Source organism: Mastigoproctus giganteus, chromosome 11 (genome assembly GCF_048544385.1).
Source record: "Mastigoproctus giganteus isolate SK-2022 chromosome 11, ASM4854438v1, whole genome shotgun sequence".
NCBI lineage: Eukaryota > Metazoa > Arthropoda > Arachnida > Uropygi > Thelyphonidae > Mastigoproctus > Mastigoproctus giganteus.
This window is the reverse complement of record NC_143585.1, coordinates 114,832,417-114,855,324: the sequence shown is the minus strand read 5'-3', so window position 1 is coordinate 114,855,324 and position 22,908 is coordinate 114,832,417. Positions and strand designations below refer to the sequence as shown.

Below are 22,908 nucleotides of genomic sequence, written 5' to 3'. Positions count from 1 at the left end.
CACTCGGCTACAGAGACTATCGGGAGATTAGGTACCTGCAACATGATCTGACTGAGTTGTTTAATGCTTTGAATAGTTTCAGCATGCTCAATGCTGATGGCATTCTTCCTCTTGCTCAGATTACACAATGTGGGTACATAAATTTAAACTGAGGAAGGATGGTTGCAGGATAGATGAGAGAAGTATTTAATTTAAATAAATTCAAAGAAGAAATAGACAAATTATTGGAGGGGTTGAACAGGTGATGTGGGAAGTTTTTTTTTTTTTTTTTATTATTATTATTATTTTTATTTTGTTGATGCTTTATAATCAACAGGGTTGCCAGAAGTGGGCAACCTCTGGCCCGTGGTCATTTTCTAAACATATATATAATAAACAGCCTGCCGTTTATGATATACAGGTAATTCCCGACTTTACAAGTTTATTCCAAACATCCTTCAAGTTCTCTGTAATTTTGTTCCAGGTTCATTGTATTATTTTAACAGTATCTAAAATATGGAATTCTTTCCAAAATTCTTTAACAGTTAGACCTCCCTCCTTATCCGTTGCATTAATTAGCATGTCAAATGTCTCCCAAAGATAATGCGCTTTAAACGTTTAAATAACGCTCTGGTCCACCGGCTGAAAAAATGGTGTCGCATTTGGTGGCAAAAACTGTATTTTAACAGTAGGGTGGTGATGTTGCAGAAATGGTGAGTAGCCAGGTGCATTATCTAAAATAGAATTGCCTGAAAAGGAAAATTTTTATCTTCACAATATTGTTTTACTTCAGGCACAAAGTGATGCGAAAACCAATCTTGGAATAAAGGAATGAAGAGAAAATTCTGAAAATTTATTTATGTTTTTATATGATTGAAGATTTCGGTGAAGGGTAAACACATTTCACCATATTAACTTAAAATCCCACACAATTCCAGCTATCGGTATTTTCGTAAATGCAATAACATCGAGTTTACTACCTGTTTATAATTGATTGCACTAACAGAAAAGCCCAATAAATTGGCAAGTGCAAATTGTTTTATGGTAGTGACCTACAGAAATGTGTTTTAGAAATATATCACAACGGTGTTCAAAATTGATTCTTATAACAGAACATATGATAATGATGAAAGTGTAGTGCATTTCAATGATTTGAATTTGTAACTAATACAATTTTCATTACAAAAATGACCTTTTAGAGAGAGAAATAGCTTAGTTATATAATGAAAATGCCAACTTCCAAGGCCTTGGAATGAATAACCAAAAAACAATGTGTTATTGAGTTCAACATTACGATATTTTCACGATATGACAGTGCCTCTGGAACGGATTAATATCGCAGTGGGGGTACATTTGGATTTCAGGAAAGCTTTTGACATTGTTGCGCATGGAAGACTATTGTACAAATTGGAGCAGAATGGTATTAAGGGTAAGTTGCTACAATGGATAAAAGGATGGTTAAATGGGAGAAGACAGAGGGTGGTAATCAATGGGTGCTGCTCTTCATGGTCTAATGTTATTAGTGGAGTCCCACAGAGTTCGGTGTTAGGTCCACTGTTGTTTTGTATATTTATCAATGATATTGATGAAGGTATATCAGGCTTAATGTCGAAGTTTGCAGATGATACAAAGGTTGGCAGGGTTGTTAATGACAGTAATGGCAGTGTGCTACTGCAACAGGATCAAGATAATTTGGGCAGATGGACTAAGAAGTGGCAACTGAAGTTTAACCTTGACAAATGCAAAGTACTGCATATGGGTAGAAGTAACCCCAGAGAAACGTACCAACTGTGTGGTACTGCGCTTAAGGTGGTAGAAAATGAAAAAGACCTGGGAATAATTGCGCAGTCAGATATGAAGTTTTCTGAGCAATGCAGACAGGCTGCCAGGGCAGGTCATGGGGTTTTGTCAATGATATATAGGAATTTTGCTAGCAGGGAGAAGGAGGTGATTGTCCCTCTGTATAAGGCAATGGTCAGGCCACGCCTTGAGTACTGCGTACGGGTCTGGAGGCCTCATTTTAGGAAGGATGTAGATTTTCTTGAGCGTGTACAGAGAAGGGCAACAAGTTTGGTGAGGGGAATGAAGGGATCCTCTTACCAAGAGAGGCTTAAGTTCTGCCAATTGCAGTGGCTGGAGACTAGGCACCTGCACGGTGATCTGATTGAGGTGTATAAGGCCTTGAATGGGTTGAGCACGCTGAATTCTGATGGGATCCTTCCACTTGTTCAGATTACGAACCTAAGGGGGCATAAATTCAAATTAAGAAAAGACAGATGTAGAATAGATGTGCGGAAATTTGCCTTTAGCCAGCAGGTGGTTAATTGCTGGAACAAACTTCCATCTGTCGTTGTGGAAGTTGATAGGTTGAATAAATTTAAAGAGGAACTGGACAGGCATTTGGAGGGAATTGTGTGATTTTTTTTTTTTTTGGCTGATGCTGCATAAGCTCATACACTTGCTTTCTTGCATCACATGCCACTACTACTACTACTACTACATTGTATTGCTATGAGCGTGGTTTGAAATGGGGTATTTATGAATGTTTAACATTCATTTTTTGCAATTAATGTTCATATTTTCGATTTTGTTGATACTTCATACTTGAGAAAAAAAAAAAAAAAAAACGCTTAAACCTGGGAACTCATAAAGCAAAAATTCATAAAGTGGGAACTGCCTGTATGTTTTTGAATTAATAGAATTTCTGGCAAATTTAGAAAATACTCTATGCATTGCTATGACAAATATCTTGAAGGGTTCCATCCCTACAAGAATAATTTCCCTGACATGATTTGAGCATATGTTAACATCGAAGATTTGTAACAGTAATCCAACCAAGGAAAAGGAGAAAAATCTCACAGATCATCTTGCATTCTTGTAATGCCAAACAACACAAGGTTGAGAACAGCCATGAAAAAAAGTTCCATTGCAGAAGAGGTTATTACCAAGTTGTGATCTGAGGTGCCTAGGGAACCACTTACCTTGACCGTGTACTTAGAAGAGTTGTTTGTGAGAAAAAGATCAAGCATGTTGGACGAGTGGTTAGGATTGTCTGGTATTCTGGTAGATAAATGAACAATCTGTGCGAGGTCATTAGTAATTGCAAAAGCCTCAGCATCTCGACCAGCTGGGTCCATGTGACTAGAAAACAGAAACCATATAGAGTTGAGCATTAAAATCACCAAGGAAAATTACCTCACGGTTAGGAAAGTTGGACTGGAGAAAGTAGTCAGGTTTCAAGGAGAGGAAGTCAAAAGAGTTCCAAGTGATTAGTACAGTTGGGAGAACGACACAGGCAACATATGAATATGACTGGATGTGGTAGAGAGATTTTAAGCCAGAGAAGATTGAAAAGAGGAGATTCCAAATTACTAAGTCTCTGACAGGGAATATCAGAACAGACATATGCACAAGTTCTACCTTTGAAGCGAAAGGTGGAACTCATACAGCGAATAATTCGGACAACTGAGATAAGTGTCTGAATCAACTGATAACTGGGATCCTGTCAGAAAAAGTACACGAGTGGAAATGGACATCATTGAGATTATCCCTGGTGAGATCAGCAAAAGGGCATCCATATGAGGAAAGACTTCAAATATATGGGTTGTACAGCTTAAAAAGGAGGCACCTCAGAGGAGACTTGATTGGGGTGTTTAAGGGTCTGAGAGACATAAGTAAAATGAATGCGGACAAAATTTTTGCCTCACATAGCTGAGTGGTCAGACCGTAAGAGCAGTAGCACGTGCTCTTTGAGTGGACCGGCGTTCAAGCCCATAACTGTTAAATAGGCAGTGTTAGGTGGGTCGAAAAACTGCTAGATTGGGGGGATACAAGGACTAATAGATTAACAGTAGCCACTGGTAGAGATGAAAATGATTCTTGCACTGCTTCTGTTGGAATGAGCAGCAGCCTGGAAAACATGATGCAGAATATTTCAGAGACTGCTGGGAGTCATTGCGGTACAGGTAAACACATGTGTTGTGTTAGGGTAGCTAAGAATAGGAACATGTGCATGTATACATGCGTGTACACCAATGCTAGGAGTTTGGTAAATAAATTTGATGAATTTGAGGTGTTGGTCAAATTGTTGGGATATCAGAGACGTGGTGTCACACAGATATATGGAATGCAGAACTGGAATTTGGGGAGTACAATGTGTACAGAAAGGATAGACAGGATAGGAAGGGAGGAGGAGTTATGCTATTAGTTAAGAAACACAAAATCCAAGGAACTGAAGCCAGTCAACATCACTGGACAGTGCAGTGTCGAGTCAGTTTGGTGTGACATAAGCATTGGGAGATCAAAATTGAGAGTAGGAGTGTGCTATAGGCCTAATGATTCTGATGAGTATAATAAGAAACTGTACAGGGAAATCGAGTGGGCCAGTAAATCAGAGAGTCTTATAATGGGGGATTTTAATTTCCCAGATATTGACTGGAATTTGTGGGTTGGGCACTCACACACTAGCAAGGCTTTTGTGGATTTATTGGAACATTGTTTTCTTCAGCAGCATGTTCTGGAGGCAACTAGAGGGAGTAATACTCTTGATCTGATTATCAGTAGTGATTCTTCATGCATTAAGAATCTGCAGATAAAGGAACCACTAGATGGCAGTGATCACAGTGTGCTGAAGTGGGATTTACTCAAAGAGGTAACTACCATCAGGGGTAAAGGGAAGGGTTTTTGCTTTCGTAAAGGCGACTACGATGGTCTGAGACAGTATTTAAATCCTAACTGATGATGTTACCAACAGCAAATTCAAAATGGGAAGCATTCAAAGAACTTCTCTTGGAAGCTATTAGGCTTTATATAACAACTAAGAAATATTGTTCAAGTTTTTAGGCCTAAATGGATGTCAGATAAACTAATGGGACATGGCAGAGAAGAAAAATGCATGGGATACATATAAATTAACATGTGACACAGAAGCCTATGATAGATATAAGCTGGTCTGTTACCAAGTCACAAAGGAGATTAGGCAGGCAAAGGCAGAATATGAGAAATCCTTAGCAAAGGATGCAAAGAAAAACAGAAAAGAGTTCTTTACCTATGTACACTCTAGGAGGAAAGGGATGAATCAGATTGGTCCACTGGATATTGATGGTTCAACAGTCGAGGATCCTGCTCAGGTGGCTAACAAACTAAAGTATTTTGCATCTACACACACACACACATGAGGAGTTATTCAGGAAGGGAAATGCCAGAGGTGAAGTAAACTCTGGCAGTGAGCTAGATGAATTTGTAATAACTGAGAGGAAAGTGGAGGAAAAATTGTTGAGGATAAACATAAAAAGGCACCCGGTGTGGATGGGATCTATCCAGTTATATTAAAGGAGACAGCAAAGGAAGTAAGCAAACCCTTAGCCATAATTATGAGAGCTTCTTTGGACTCAGGGGAGGTATCGATAGACTGGAGATGTGCAAATGTGGCCCCAATTCACAAAGGAGGATCAAAGGCTGACACAAGTAATTATAGACCTGTGAGTTTAACTTCTGTTCCAGGAAAATTAATGGAGGCACTGGTTAAAGAAGCACTGCAGGATCATCTAGACAAGACTTCAGTTATAGCTCGGATACATCATGGTTTTGTTAAGGGAAAGTCTCCCCTGACCAATTTGATCGGATACTATGATGCAGTCACAAAAGAACTGGATGCAGGGAATAACTTTGATATTATATATTTGGATCTTAGAAAGGCTTTTGATACTGTTGCACAAATTGGAGCAGTGTGGCATTGGAGGCAAATTGCTGCTATGGATAAAGGGATGGTTGAGGGGGAGAAGACAGAGTGGTAATCAATGGACACTGCTCACTCATCATGGACTAATGTTATTAGTGGAGTCCCTCAGGGTTCAGTGTTGGGTCCATTATTGTTTTCTGTATTTATAAATGATATTGATGATGGTATATCAATATCATTTATAAATGATATGGGATGATGGTATATCAAGCTTAATGTCCAAGTTTGCAGACGATACTACGCTGCTGCAACAGGATCTGGAAAGGTTGAGCAGATGGGCTGAGAGGTGACAAATGAAGTTTAACATTAACAAATGTACAGTACTACATATGGGAAACAGCAACCACAGAGCAATGTATCAACTCTGTGGTACTACACTAACAGTGGTAGAGAATGAAAAGGACCTGGGGGTAATTGTGCAGGCAGATATGAAGTTCTCTGAGCAGTGCAGATGGGCTGCAAGAGTAGCTCATGGTGTCTTGTCAATGATATACAGGAATTTTTCTAGCAGGGATAAGGATGTGATTATTCCCTTGTATAAGGCAATGATCAGGCCACACCTTGAGTACTGTATACAGGTCTGGAGGTCTCATTTCAAGTAGGATGTAGAGCTGCTGGAACGAGTACAGAGAAGGGCAACAAGGTTAGTGAATGGAACAAAAGGGTGCTCTTACAAAGAAAGGCTTAAGTTTTGCAAATTAGAGTGTCTGGGGACTAGGCACCAGCAAGGTGATCTGAGAGAGGTGTATAAAGCCTTGAATGGTTTTAGCATGCTCAATGCCGATGGGATTCTTCCTTTTGCTCAGAATAATCACCTGAGAGGGCATAAATTCAGATTGAGGAAAGACAGATGTAGGATAGATGTGCGGAAATTTGCCTTTAGCAAGCGGTTGGTTGATTACGGGAACAAACTTCCATCTGTCTTTGTAGAAGTTGATAGCCTAAATAAATTTAAGGCTCAGCTGGACAGGTATTTCGAACGAATGGAAGGGTGAAATGGGAGTGTTTTTTGGCTGATGCTGCATAAGCTTGCTTTCTTACATCATATACTAATGCTAATGCTAAATACGATTAACAATTGTATTGAAGATTTATTGTGAACTCAGCTGACCTGGTGATCGTGCCGGAGTATAAACAGGAACATTAGAACTGGGACCAATCATATTTGTGAAATGAACAAAAGTGTTTTGGGATGTTTAGATCTTTACACAGATAAATTTGTTCTATTAGTTTGACAATTCATGGTGTATTTAGAAGGAAGAAAAAGGTGGCAATGATATGCTGTATGAAGTAATGAAATTTTTGGATATGGCATATACATGGTAAGAATATACCCAGCTCCTTGACTTAATCTAGCCTCGACAATGCCCCCCCCCCATACACACTATTCGGACTCCCTCCAGTCACTATCGGGCAGAGTATAGGCAGCAAGATTCTACACTAGCTGATGCGGAAGCCTCCCAGAGAGTTATCAATAGGTTCAATCTAGCAGCCAGCCTGCAAAAACCGGTTTAGAGCTGTAGCCTCGAAATGTAAAGAAGACTGGATCTCGCTGTGATGTCCATCGTAACCTCAAAAGACACGAATTATACACATGATGGAAGATGGTTGTTGTTATTTGGTTTTTAGGAGCATTAGCAACTAAGGCCACATTGCTCCGGGAATATGCGGTGGTCATTTCCTGACCTTTCCGCGTCCTCCATATTTGGTGGTGACGGGCTCGAACCCCGGTCTAATCAAGAAGCGTGTGCTACGCTCTGCTGCTCCTTCCCACCTGGCTACGGAGGCGCCTGATGGAAGATGGGAGGGGGTTGCTGGAGCTTTGCTCTGGAGACTAAATGTGATGTTATTACATTGCTCCATGTAGCCATGCATTTGCTCTTTTTAGTGTGTTTGACCATCACATCATCATCAGCCATTTTCAATCCACTGCAGAACGAAGGCCTCTCCAGCAACTTTCCAGTTCCTTCTGTTTTGCACAATGACCATCCATTTACTGATCACGAACCCTTGAATTTTATCTGTCCATCTCCATTGTTGTCTTCCAGGTTTTCTTTTGGCTCCTCTCGGTTACCCTTCTGTAATTTTCTTAGTCCATATGTCGTGTCCTTCCCAAGTTCATTTCACTTCTTTGGTTTTGATAAGAATGTCCTTTACTTGACTTTGCTGCCTAATTCATGTGTTTCTCTTCTTATTCAATAGTCTAAATATTAATATAATTTGTTCCATTCTTTGCTGTGTAGTTTTCAGCTTCTCTTCCATTCTTTTAGTGAGTGCTCAAGTTTCGCTTAAGTCATGGTGGAGAGTACATGTTGGTTCATTATTTTACGTTTCAGACAAAGGGATATTGCTCCTCAGTATATGACTTCCCGAATTCTATCCATCAAAAATTTATTCTTCTTTTCACTTCCAGCCTTTTATCATTATTACAGCTAATGACTTGTCCAAGATAAGTACATGAATCCACCTTTTCAATTTCTGCTCCTTCAATAACTATATCCCTTCCTGTGGCATACTTGTTCGTCATTACTTTAGTTTTAACCACATCCATCTTTAGTCCAAAATCCTTGCTAACTCTACATAACTGATTAAGGTTTTCCTACAATTCTTCAGGATTGTGGCTTATGATCACAGTCAGCTGCATATCATAAATGGTTTAGGTACTCTCCGTTCACACTGTTGACTCCTTTCTGCGACCAGACCAATCTTCTGAAAGCTTCTTCAGGGCAGCAGTAAACAACTTCAAAGATATTGTGTCTCCTTGTCAAACTCCTTTCTCAATTTTAAATTTGCTACTATTTTTGTCTACTCTAATAAAGGAATGTAACATTCTCATATATTTTCTTCAAAATCATAATGTATGGGATGTCTATGCCTTGTCATTCCAGTCCTCAAAACATTGCCTTATGCTGTATGGAGTCATAATCCTTTTCATAATCCACAAATCCCAGACACAGTGGTGTTTTTTAGCTGTGATATTACGTGAAGGTGATCAACATTTGAGAATCCTGTCCTAACGCCAGCTTGCTCTTTCGGCTGATACTCATCAAGTATTCTTTCTAATCTGTTAGTAATGACCCTTGTGAACAACTTGAAGATGTTGACAACAAGCTAATTGGTCTATAATTTCCAATTTCTGATTTACTTCCTTTCTTATGCAGCAAAACCATGATTGCATTATTCCACTCCTTAGGCATCATGCCTTTCCTAATGTATTTTGTGAAGTCTTGCCAGTTTCTGTCATGTCTCTTCCTCCTAATTTTAACAACTTTACAGTAGCTAAAATCATCATCACCTGGGGCTTTTTGATCTTTCATTTTCTTCAATGCATGTTCTACCTCATCAGGAAGGATGTCGGGGTATGTTGTATGTGTTTCTAATTTATGATCCATCTTACCCACTGCTGGCATCATTCCCTTGCTCCTTATATAATACTTCGTAGTCTTCTGCTATTTATAAGTACACCCTCACTATTCTTGATTCAGTATTATTTGTCTTTCTGTATTAATGCTGATTTAAGTCCTTTGTTTTCCCTTATCTTTGTTCTACTTTTACTGTGTTAAATCTTATGTTCTCTCTGAGTCGGGCACCTCCGTAGCCAGGTGGGAAGGAGCAGCAGTGCATAGCTTCTTGATTAGACCAGGGTTCGAGCCCGTCACCACCAAATACGGAGGATGCGGAAAGGTCAGGGAATGACCACCGCATATCCCAGAGCAATATGGCCTTAGTTGCTAATGCTCCTAAAAACCAAATAACAATTAAAAATAAAATAAAATCTCTCTGAGTGTCTTTCTACAGCTTTGCATAACTCAGTATACCCAATTCTGTCATCTTCAGTCTTCATTTGTCATCTTCAGTTCATCATGACAAGTGTTTCTTGACTAATTTTGTCTTTTCTTTGGATTTCTTTTTACCTATGGGTTTCTTGGGCTTTATCACTTTCAGAAAGTTGTTGTATTCCTCATCGATTCTTGGTCCTGTAAGATCAGCAGCTCAAACTTGTTCCTAAGTTCCAGTACATTCTGCTTTTTCTTTTCTTCTGTTATCTCAAATCTTCGTATTATTTATCCAAGTCAGTTTTTTCCTTTCTTTTCTTACATCTATATCAAGTGTGCATCTTACCATTCTGTGATCACTTCCAACATTTACCTTGTTCAGGACGGTAACATCGTTCACAATATATCTTCTGTTAGCAAGGATGAAGTCAATTTCATTAGTTGTTAACCCATTTGGGCTCTTCCATGTCTGCTTTCTGTTCACCCTTTTCTTGAAAAAGTGTTCATTACTGACATTGATCGAGATTCTGCAAATTCCACAAGTGTTTCACACCAATTCCAAAATTTCCTATAGTTTCCATTTCTGTGCTGTTTTGTCTCTTTCCAACTTTAGTATTGAAGCACCCCATAATGATGGCATAGTGAGTTTTCTGTTTGTCTAGAAATCTCTCAATTTCTGTGTTCATTTCTTCAACCTCTTCATCATCATGGCTCTATGTTAGTGCATATATCATTATAACCTTTAGTTTGTACCTCTTAGAAATCTTGAGTAGTAGTCTTGACACCCTTGGTGCTCTTCCACGTACACTTTCTGTTCATCCTTCTCTTGAAAAAGCAGTATGTACTGGACTTTTGAATTCCAAAATGATGTTTTTAATATCTTTATGGACCAGAAAGTCAACTCCACCTTCACTCTTTCCATTGGTGTAAAGCAGATTTCTACTTGATAAAACTGTGATTCATTTTTTTCTTGTTTCAGCAAAATGATGATATTCCAATTCACATTTCCTAATTCCTTTTCCAGCTCTAATATTCTATGAGCTGTCTTACATTGTAAGAGGCCAAGATCAGTTTCTGTGCATAGCAGCCTGGTCATACCCAAAGATTCTATGCACCCTCTGTTTCCACTGTGATCCTCTTGCTGCCATAAGAGGGAGAGTGAAAGACATTTGCTCTATGCAAAATATATTCAATGGCATGAAAGCAGTTTTCAATATTTTGCTTCAGTTAATCTGGTTCTCTGGTTCATATATGGGATGTTTGCACAAGCCTTGTTCTGACTGCACTACCACCTGTAGATAAAAAAAAAAGAAAAAAAAAAGGCAACTGAACAGCATAAATCCTGCAAAATAAAAAAGTACTCTTCTTGGAAAGCATCACATTAAGCACTATACGAATAAATAGTGCACAATGAATCAAATATCACTGCTTTCAAAATGAAATTGCCTTCTGTCACCTGTCAAAAAATATATACTAGGATCAATTTCTAGTTACCACAACATATGCCACTGAACATCAGGTTTCACAAGAAATAGTTAATCCTATATTACTGAAATAAAAATATATCTGAAGATTAACCTATATTAATATACTATGTCACATGAATAAAATAAAAGAACATCAAAATATATTTCAACAAGTAGAAACTATTCGGTAGAATAGTTGCTACTTGTTTTATTTGACCTATAGTTTCATTTCAGCAAATTTTAAACTATTCTATAGAACAGTTTCTACTTGTTGAAATAAAATTATAGGATTTATAAGTTATAAAAATGAAACCAAAAAAATCAGCCTACCCCTGAATGACCATCTTCTATCACAGAATCCTTTCCACAAACACTGCAAGGCACTGACATCTAAAATTTCAAAAAAAAATAATGCTGAAATCAAATAATTTAAATGACTTGTTTAAAGTAATTCCATTTAAACTATAAAAACAAGGAAAATCATAGCAATTTTGATAACTCTTTTTACTCCTTTTGTGATATGCATGTAGATATATGGGATGATTTTTTATTCATCATACTATTCTTTTCTTTGCAGTCTCACAAGCTTCAAATTTTCATAGCAGCAATCTTTACTGTGTAGAGAAAGGGTTGGAGATTTGGTTGGCAACACTGAATATGCTATACCCTTCCCAGAACTGTCCTGGAGTTTCTGATAAAATTTTTGATAACAGAATGGTTTCCAACCACTACCTTGAGGTGCAAGGCAAAGGAATGGTGTGACCTCAAGTGTCGTGTGATTTACACTCACATCATCTCTGCAGATTGTCTCAGAAATAGTATTTCAAAAAAACCCACAAACTATTCCTTCACTGAAGATGAAATTTTTTTGTCAGAAGAAATGGAGCATGTTCTTTGTAACTTCGCTACACTCAACTGCAACAGATTATTGATAAATGAGGACACACTGAACATGTGGCATGAATTTCCTAACACTGCAAAATATAGTTCAAGTTTATGTTTCTTAACAATATTTTATGATCCAGTAAAAAAAAATGGTATGATGAATAAAAATCACCCTGTGTTTTGAAGATTTTTATGTGTCTGTTTATTTGAAAATTGTCTATAAATCTTCATGTTGATGCTACCATATCTCATCTGTGTTCTCAAGTAATTGTAGACTGTTCAAACAGACAGCAATAAAATTGCTATCTATTGTTATCTATAGTTTTGAACTGGAAGAAAAACTTGAATTTGCTAGTTCAGTTGCCCAATAGAGAATGCTTTTAGATGTTCTCTATTAAATTTGGGATAGTTCATCATGAAGTGATGTACAGCTAGCGGAACTTGACAGTTTTGGCATGGAAGAGAGTTTTCATCTCTGATTAGGTAAGAGTGAGTCATATATATGTATGTCTGATTTGCAATTGAATAAGGATCACTTCTTCGCATCTGTTCATTCGGAAGCTAGTAGGTCACGGTCGAAGTGTTTATGTAATTATATGAAGTTTGCTATTGGTCTGACCTTGCCAGTGTTGTTGCATTAAAGACTTGTAGTTTGAATATGGTATTGAGTGAAAGGCATAATCAGAGGAGGCAGCTTCTCTTGCTGCTTTGTCTGCTCTTTCAAATGGAATCCAACAGATTCTGATATTTTGATTTCTTTGCAATAGGCCTTGATAATGAATACTGGACCTGTTGTAGAACTGGGTGTGTTGTAGTATTTGCATTCTGCAAGGCAATAACAGAGTTAAGTGAGTCGGTGAAAATTACACTGTTTGCTATCTGTTAACATTTAATTTGGTTTACAGCCATCAAAATGGCTTGTAATTCAACCACAAAAACCCTGCACTCTTTTGGGAGTTGTTGGATGAGGAGGTTCTTCAAAATGAATTGCAGCTCCTACAAGTCTCTGTTTTTGACCCATCAGTATATAAGAAAGTACGATGTGCTTATTGGAATTTGTATGCTGCATGTAGCTACTGGTAGTTTGCTTTCGGTAGAGTTGTTTTCCCCCCAAGTTTGGAAATACATGTCGTATACGGGTTGAACTATACACCATGGTGGAATGGACTGTGCAATCGTAGTAGCTATGCTGTCATAATTGAGTACTCAGCTTAGTAATAAATCTTTCAGATGGATTGGCAGGTCAATTCATTCTTGAATGGGCTTGGTATATAATAACAGCAGTCATCCACCCTCTAGGGTTTGAGTACCAGTACAACGGGCATGTATGACCTGACGTAACCTTTAAGGGCATGAGGGTTTTGATAGTAGTAAATGCAGTTTCAATTTATGACCCTCCACCATTTTCAATCCACTGCAGAATGAAGGTCTCTCCAGCAACTTTTCAGTTCCTTCTGTTTTGTGCAATTGCCATTAATTTACTACACCCGAACTCTTCAATTTCATCTGTCCATCTCCATTATTTTCCAGGTTTTCTTTTAGCTCCTCTTTGGTACCATTCTGTTATTTTCTCAGTCCATCTTCATCACGTCTTCGAGTCATGTATCCTGCCCAAGTCCATTTCAGTTCTTTAATTTTGATAATGTCCTTTACTTGTGTTTGCTGCCGAATCCATGTGTTTCTTTTCTTATCCAACAGTTTGATTCCTAATATAATTCATTCCATTCTTCACTGTGTGGTTTCAGCTTCTCTTCCATTCTTTTGGTGGGTGCCCAAGTTTCACTTCATAAGTCACAGTGGGGAGTATACACTGGTTCATTATTTTAGGTATCAGACAAATTGGGATATTGCATCTCAGTATGCGACTATATTTCCTGAATGCTATCCATCCGAAATTTATCCTTCTCTTGACTTCCAGCCATTTATCACTGTTAGAGCTAATGACTTGTCCAATATATTGATCCCATTAGCCATTTCTATTAGATATTAAGCCGATTAGTCATTATAATTCAGCAACTACAGCCATAAATATTCCACCATTAATTTTGTATATTTCTCTTATAGGTATCTGCCTTTGTCTTCTCTTTTTTTGGGCCTTCTCTTTGAACAACCAGCGATTTTAGGGTGACAAAAATATCCGGCTGCCATACACTTCACAACTTCGCAGTGCAGGCAGCCGCAGACTCGTCCCTCTTTGGCTGTTCTTTTTTACAAGTTATACAAGTGGCTGATAGGATGGAATGAAGCAAAATGGACATCAAAGGATTATAACATACCTTTACCTACTGTATCTTATCTTAAATACTGAAAAACAAACAAAAAAAAAAAACCCACAATCTCGAAGAGTGTGACATTAAAGTAAAAATATAAAACAGGAGCAAAACACAAGGAGCTTGAAATAAAACTTTGAATGGTATCAACAAATGCGTGCATCAGATTTGCCAATATCAGGTCCAATTTTGCAATAAAATTGGACCTGATATTGGTGCTCAGCAGCTCTTCCAGTGTTGGTGTTATTGAGGTAGCAACTTCTAATTATCTAGCTCAAAACAAGGAATTATTAAAAGGCTAATTATCTAGCTCAAAACAAGGAATTAATAACTTCAAATGCAGCAGTGGCTGGTTCCAAAGAGTTAAGGAGAGAAATTACTTGGTTTCCAAAAATGTTTGCAGAAGTTTGGATCATTTGACAAAAGAAAAGGCTACAGACTGGTTGTGTTCTATAAGGGTCATTCTTGAAAAATGAGGCAAAAGATATTTCTAACCTTGACAAGATGGGTTTATTTTATAATTTGCTGTTATTTTTAAGGAGTCTTATAATGGTTCTGTCATGCTGCAATGCAGATTGCAGTACAAAACTATACCCACTTGTGATTGGCCAATTTTCCAAGCCAAGATATTTTAAAAAATTAGCCAACTTCCGTGCAATTACAAGGCCAACAGTGCTTGGCTTACATTCAAACTTTTTCATTCTTGGCCATCAAACATGAACAAAACAGCTTCAGAAAAAAAAAGGAACATTTTGATGATTCTGGATCGTTGCACAGCACATTCTGCTGGGGATCTTTTAAGTTGTTTTTGCTCTTGTTTTTGTCTCCAAATACTGCCAGTGGATCAAGGCATTTTTACAACTTAAAGAGAACATATAGATCCCACCTGATAAAGTACTTGATCTGCAACATAGGAGGGAACAATTTGCAGATAAAGTGGAATGTCTTGGATGCTATCCATAATCTTGTTATTGCTTGGGACAATATTGCATCAAGTGTAATAATCAACTGCCTCAGAAAGTGTAGCTTTAGGGAGAATATTATTGAAAAACATGGCCTATCAGACGAATGTTATAGCAATGTTGACAAATGGAATGACAATTTGAAGGAACATATGTATTTTGCTGGCAAATTTGAGGAATTTGTTAAAGTGAACAACGAAGTTGCTACCTCAGCAACACCAACACTGGAAGAGCTGCTGAGCACCAAGCAAAACAAAGTTTTTGTTAGTAGTGATGAAAGTGAAGGGGCACTGACACTGCCGTCTAAAAAAAAAAGTTGCCCATAATGCACTGAATATAATAGACAGTACATTGGCTTGCAGTAAAGTTAATAACAAAACTATTGCATTTGATAATGTCTGTGTTGTAGTTAAGAATGAACATAAGATGAAAACTGTGCAAAACAAAATTGGATTCTTTAAGTTACATTAATTTATTAAAAAGTAGACACGCATCTTTTATATCAAGATTATAATTCCTCTTTCACTAGTTTGTAATACTAATTACATATATACAACTAATTCTGTTTTTACACGATAGATACTTTGCTGAAAAATACGTGTAAAAAAAATTCATGTAAAAAAAGACATTGTATTTATGGAAGAAAAGAAGAATTGGTTCAGGATCTAAAAAATCAGTAAAAATAATTTTTAAAAAAATACATAAAAATATTCGTTTTAAGCTTATTTTATTTCAACAAAATACACATGTAATAATATGTAATGAAAATGTATTAAAGTAAATTTGTATGCATATGAAATGAAAAAAAATTCTTCATGAACAAAAAAAATCTGTTTTACACATAACAAGATTTTATTCATTTTCACTTTCTGATAATAAACGGCGCATACATTTGCGTACGACTGGAATATCACTGCTATCACTAGAAATGTTGTGGACATCGTCTTCTTCCTCTATTAATGAAATTCTTTCTGTGACCCCTTGAGCAAAATCAGCACGAGTCTCCTCTGGTGCTGATGTTTCACCAGTTTTACGAACGAATTCAGTTATTAATCATTGTGTTTGTGTTTTGGTTAGGCCGTTATATAATTCTCTGTAAGAGGCTGTCAACAACTTCAATTCACGTTGAAACTTCCCAGCACGTTCCTCATTAGGGTCAGGTTTGACAAAATGATTACCTAATTTTCTGGCCAGTTCCAGACCTTTCATTAAATCTGCATTTAGAACAGGATCATTTTCTTCATTATCACTACGTTCTGTGGGATAAGGAGTTCCAAGGACAACTTCTAATATTTCATCTTCGCTTAGGGCTTTGTCGGTTAACAATTCATCAATATCTTCAAACAATAGATCATCAAATCCTTCTCCACCAATTTTGTGTGCCATTGTAATGATGTTGGGAAATTCGATCGTATTAGGGATGATGGGATCTTTGCTTTTTACACATTGTGGCCAAACAGCTTTCCAACACTCATTTAAAGTTGCTGGTTTTAATTCAGTTAACGCTAATCCAACTTGATTGATACAATCCATAATTGAGAATTTCTTCCACACATCAATGACTGTTAGTGTTTCATCATTCAGTTTGTCCAAAACGTGTTGGAATGTTCGTTTTACGTAGTATGTTTTAATTGTCGCAATTATACCTTGGTCTAGCGGTTGTATCAAAGATGTAGTATTAGGTGGCAGAAATAAAATTTGTACATTTGGGTGTTCCAAGACAGGATAGCCGGGTGCATTGTCAAGAATCAGAAGAACTTTAAATTCGAGACCTTTCAAATTCATATAACGTCTGACTTCTGGGATGAAACATTTGTTGAACCATTCTGTAAAAATAGCAGTGGTCACCCAGGCCTTCTTGTTTGCCATCCAGTGAACAGGCAGTTTATTGATATCTAACCTTTCATTGAACGTGGGTTTAGGGCTCGATTTACCAGCAGTGGTTTCAACATACGATCTCCTGAAGCATTGGAGGAAAATAATAAGATCACACGATCCTTAGCTACCTTAAAATCACCAGCAGTTTTCTGCGATTTGGCTACATACATTCTGTTCGGCATTCGTTTCCAGAAGAAACCAGTTTCATCTGCATTCCACACTTGATCAGGAGTATCCTCCATCTTCAATAATTTTTGCAAATTCCTGCGGGAATACTTTAGCAGCCAATTCATCTGCAGATGCAGTTTCACCTTTAATTTTTATATTATGAAGAGCATTCCTTTTAAGAAACCCTGTCATCCAACCTGTACTCGCAGAAAATTCATACTTTCTGTTTAACTGAGATGAAGTGCTTGGCTCCTTTTCTTTAATCTGTCTGTAAATTCTTAGTGCTGTTTGCTTGATGGCATTTCCATCTACTGGTACTCGTTTTTGTGACTGATCTATCCATATTACCAGAGCCTTTTCCATTTTTTCCTTGACAATATCTCTTGTATATGATGATGAATTAACACTTACTTTTGTTCCAGAACATACCAACTTCCTAATTGCAGCTTCATTTTTCTTAATAGTTCTTACAGTAGCGTCATGTACACCAAAATGCTTTCCTACAGACATAGCCCCTTGTCCAGTTGCAAGACGATCTAAAATTTGAATTTTAAGTTCCAAAGAAATCACTTTCCTTTTCATTTTGGTAATAGGCGAATTATTCAACATTATATAAGGGCTACCGAAAAATATCTCAGTTATAATTAATAAAAAAAGGTATGAAGAATTTGTAAACTTACAATTTATTGACTATTGGCAAAATTAATAAATTTATGTGCACAAATTTCACTAAAGATTCTTTCACTTTGAAATAGAGCTTACTACTAAATGTCTTCTGAAGATACAAGGCACGAATACTGTAGATATGCAAAAAATTCAATAAAAATGATGATTCATAGATACCTAGACATACACATTGGTAAACAAAAGCACGCGTTTCAAAATGCACACACTAGCTGTTATCCAATCTATTGGTGCGTGTAATATAGAAATGATACTAATATGCCACAAATAAAAAAAAAATTTCTTAGAATTTAGGCAAAAAAAATTCATAGAAATCGTGTTAAATGAAATTCGTGTAAAAACAGTTTGTGCAAAAACAGAATTAGGTGTACTATACTTTTGTTTCAATTATTTTGCTTCTTTTCTCTAAGTTTATTTAGATTAAAAGAAAATCGCACAAAATGTCTGTTATTCTTATTAATCTTAGACAAAGATTTTATCATCATCATCATTATGAACTTGGTCCGGCTTAGGTCTTTTAAGACCTGTTCCGTTGTAGCTCTTGGAGGTGGTCTTGATCTCACCATCGTTGTCTTGGTCGACCAACATCTCTCTTGCCTGTAGGTTTGCAGTTAAGGCTAATTCTGGGATCAGGTCTGGGTTCATTCTTTCTACGTGGCTGATCCATTTTTCCTCATACCGTTTTATGTCATTTACTATGTTATCTACTTTTAATTTCTCGCCGATATCTATATATCTTATAACAATAACAAATACTATAATAACAAAGATTTTATTATTATTATTTTTTTTTTAAAATTAATTTAACTTATTTTATTATTTCATTCATTTTTGGTTTTATTATTTCTTATGATTCTTAGATATATGTGAAAAAGAAAAAAAAAAAAAAAGTTAATTTGATTTTGACAGACCTTGTTACTATAAACCCTGTTATACAAATAAAATTGTCCCCTGAACGTCACATTACAAAAAAAAAAAAAAAAAACTCCTCCCCATCCTGCCTGTCCTTTGCAAACAAGTACATACAAAATTTGCATGTGTATTTATTAAGTTCTCAGATCTACTTGTGATATATCATTAATGCCAACATCAATGCCAGAGCTTGCACTTGACATAACGCAACACAGCAGCAACCCCCAAGGCAGAATGCGCTGGTCCCAAAGGAACTACTTGTTGTAGGTGACTATTGTCAGGGAAATCGGGAACACATTGTGCAAAAAGGATAGATGGAACAGGACCAAGGTATGTCTGCCAGGGGCAAAGGTTGATCACGTTGTAGGGCAGATATCATCCTTTAAGGGCACAAAGGGTGATATCGTTGTACACGTTGGCACTAATGACATTAAGAGTAGGAGACTGGCAGAATCACTTAAAAAATACAAGCCAATGCTGAAAAAAGCCATCAGTTAGGGTTGAATTTGAAAGTGTCTGCAATTCTGCATGGACACAATAGGAGGGAGTATATGATGAGAGCCTTGTTGATCAATTTCGCCCTGGAGAGATTGTGCAAGGCTCAAGGGGTAGAATTTTTCTCAGCGTAGTCTGTGCTTGTTAACAGGAGAGACTGCTTCTACAGGGATGGGATACACTTAAATAAAAAGGGTGCAAGAATATTTGCTGATGCTATCGAAGCAGAGTTAGGTGGGTTGGAAAACTGCTAGCTTGGGAGGATACACGGACTAATAGATTAACAGTAGCCGCTGGTAGAGGTAAAAGTGATTCTTGCACTACTTCTATTGAAATGCAATTGAACAGTAGCCTGGAAAGCAAGGCAAATGGGAATTTCCAGGACTGCTGGGAGTCATAATGGAACAAGTAAATACATGGGCTGTGTTAGGGTAACTAAGAGTAGAAACAGGTGCATGTATACTTGAATGTACACCAATGCTAGGAGTATAGTTAATAAATTCAATGAGCTTGAAGTGCTAGTCAAGACATCAAAGGCAGATATTGTTGGGATATCAGAGACATGGTGTCACACAGACGTAGCATTAGCATTAGTAGAGGCATATGATGCAAGAAAGCAAGCTTATTCAGCATCAGCCAAAAAAAAAAAAAAAAAAAACACACCACTCCCATTTCACCCCTCCGTTCGTTCGAAATACCTGTCCAGTTGAGCTTTAAATTTGTTTAGGCTATCAACTTCAACAACAAGTGATGGAAGTCGGTTCCACCAACCAACCACCCGCTGGCCAAAGGCAAATTTCCGCACATCTATCCGACATCCGTCCTTCTTCAATTTGAATTTATGCCCTCTGAGGTGATTATTCTGAGCAAGATGAAGAATCCCATTGGCATTGAGCATGCTCAAACCATTCAAAGCCTTATACACCTCTATCAGATCACCTCGCCGGTGCCTAGTCTCCAGACTCTGTAATTTGCAAAACTTAAGCCTTTCTTCGTAAGAGCAACCCTTTGTTCCATTCACTAATCTTGTTGCCCTTCTCTGTACCCGTTCCAGCAGCTCTACATCCTTCTTGAAATGAGGCCTCCAGACCTGTATACAGTACTCAAGATGTGGCCTAACCATTGCCTTATACAAGGGAATAATCACCTCCTTATCCCTGCTAGAAAAATTCCTGTATATCATTGACAAGACACCATGAGCTACTCTTGCAGCTCGTCTGCACTGCTCAGAGAACTTCATATCTGCCTGCACAATTACCCCCAGGTCCTTTTCATTCTCCACCACTGTCAGTGTAGTACCGCAGAGTTGATACGTTGCTCTGGGGTTACTGTTTCCCATATGTAGTACTTTACATTTGTCAATGTTAAACTTCATCTGCCACCTCTCAGCCCACCTGTTCAACCTTTCCAGATCCTGTTGCAGCAGCATAGCGTCAGTAGTGTCCTTAACAACCCTGCCAACCTTTGTATCATCTGCAAACTTGGACATTAAACTTGATATCCCATCATCAATATCATTCATAAACACCGAAAACAACAACGGACCCAACACTGAACCCTGAGGAACTCCACTAATAACATTAGTCCACGTTGAGCAGTGTCCATTGATTACCACTCTCTGTCTTCTGCCACTCAACCATCCCCTTATCCATAGCAGCAATTTGCCTCCAATGCCACACTGCTCCAATTTGTGCAGCAGTCTTCCATGTGCAACAGTATCAAAAGCCTTTCTAAGATCCAAATATATAATATCAAAGTTATTCCCTGCATCCAGTTCTTTTGTGACTACATCATAGTATCCAATCAAATTGGTCAGGCAAGACCTGCCCTTAACAAAACCATGCTGCGTCTGAGCTATAACTGAATTCTTGTCTAGATGATCCTGCAGTGCTTCTTTAACCAGTGCCTCCATTAATTTACCTGGAACAGAAGTTAAACTAACAGGTCTATAATTACTTGTGTCAGCCTTTGATCCTCCTTTGTGAATTGGGGTTACATTTGCACATCTCCAGTCTATGGGTACCTCCCCTGAGTCCAAAGAAGCTCTCATAATTATGGCTAGGGGTCTGCTTACCTTCTTTGCTGCCTCCTTTAATATAACTGGATAGATCCCATCCACCCCAGGTGCCTTTTTTATGTTTATCCTCAACAATCTCTCCTCCACTTTCTTCTCAGTTATTACAAAATCATCCAGCTCACTGCCAATGTTTACTTTACCTACATCATTCTCCTTCCTGAATAACTCCTCATGCGTGAATGTAGATGCAAAATACTCGTTTAGATTGTTAGCCACCTGAGCAGGATCCTCAACTGTTGAACCATCAATATCCAGTGGACCAATCTGATTCATCCCTTTCCTTCTTGAGTTTAAATATGTAAAGAACTCTTTTCTGTTTTTCTTTGCATCCTTTGCAAAGGATTTTTCGTAGTCTGCCTTTGCCTGCCTAATCTCCTTTGTGACTTGGTTACAGACCAACTTATATCTATCATAGGCTTCCATGTCACCCATTAATTTGTATGTATCCCATGCATTTTTCTTCTCTGCCACCTGTCTCATTAGTTCATCTGACAACCATTTAGGCCTAAATTGTTGTGGTGCAGTGCAGAACTGGAATTTGAGGAATACAATGTGTACAGAAAGGATAGACAGGACAGAAAGGGAGGAGGGGTTATTTTTTTTTTTTTTTTTTTTTTTGATTTGGTAGTTGTTGGCGCATCGGCTTCTGTGGCCATATTGCACCTCCCAAGGTTTTTGCAGTACTTTGATCCAAGCCCGAGGCGGGAATCGAACCCGCGACCTTTGGGTTGCCGGGCAGGTACTTTACCCACTCGGCTAGCCCGGTCGGCTGAGGAGGAGGAGGGGTTATGCTGTTAGGGTGGGCCAGTAAATTAGTGTCTTATAATGGGGGATTTTAATTTCCCAAATATTTAATCGGAATATGTGGGTTGGTCACTCACACACTAGCAAGGCTTTTATGGATTTATTGGATGATTGTTTTATACAGCAGCTAATACTCTTGATCTGATTATCATTAGTGATTCTTCATGCATCAAGAATCTGCAGATAAAGGAACCACTAGGTGGCAGTGATCACAGTGTGCTGAAGTGGGATTTACTCAAAGAGGTAACTACCATCAAGGGTAAAGGGAAGGGTGTTTGCTTTCGTAAAGGTGACTATGGTGGTCTGAGACAGTATTTAAATTCTATACGGTGGAAGCAACTGATGATGTTACCAACAGCAAATTCAAAATGGGAAGCATTCAAAGAATTAATCTTGGAAGCTACTAGGCTTTTCATACCAACAAAGAAATATTGTTCAAGATTTAGGCCTAAATGGATGTCAGATGAACTAATTAGACATGTGACAGAGAAGACTATGATACATATAAGCTGGTCTGTAACCAAGTTACAAAGGAGGTTAGGCAGGTGAAGGCAGATTACAAGAAATCTTTGGCAAAGGATGCAAAGAAAAACAGCAAAGAGTTCTTTACTTATGTAAACTCTAGAAGGAAGGTGATGAATCAGACTGGTCCACTTGATATCAATGGTTCAACTGTAGATGATCCTGCTCAGGTAGCTAACAAACTAAATGAATATTTTACATCAACATTCACACATGAGGAATTATTCAGGGAGGGGAATGCCACAGGTGTATTCAGCTGTAGCAGTAAGCTAAATAATCTTGTAATTACT

At 37.8% G+C, this 22,908-nt stretch overlaps 1 protein-coding gene across 1 annotated transcript in view; it reads right to left on the bottom strand.

The window, feature by feature from the left end:
• The window catches only part of LOC150078363 (transcription factor IIIB 50 kDa subunit-like), a 57,214-nt gene that overhangs the window by 22,707 nt on the left and 11,599 nt on the right, over window positions 1-22,908 (bottom strand). Inside the window, exon 2 of the mRNA XM_090384543.1 lies at window positions 11,292-11,351. Within this exon, the coding sequence (XP_090240669.1) occupies window positions 11,292-11,351 (60 nt within the window). The remainder of the gene's footprint in view (window positions 1-11,291; window positions 11,352-22,908) is intronic.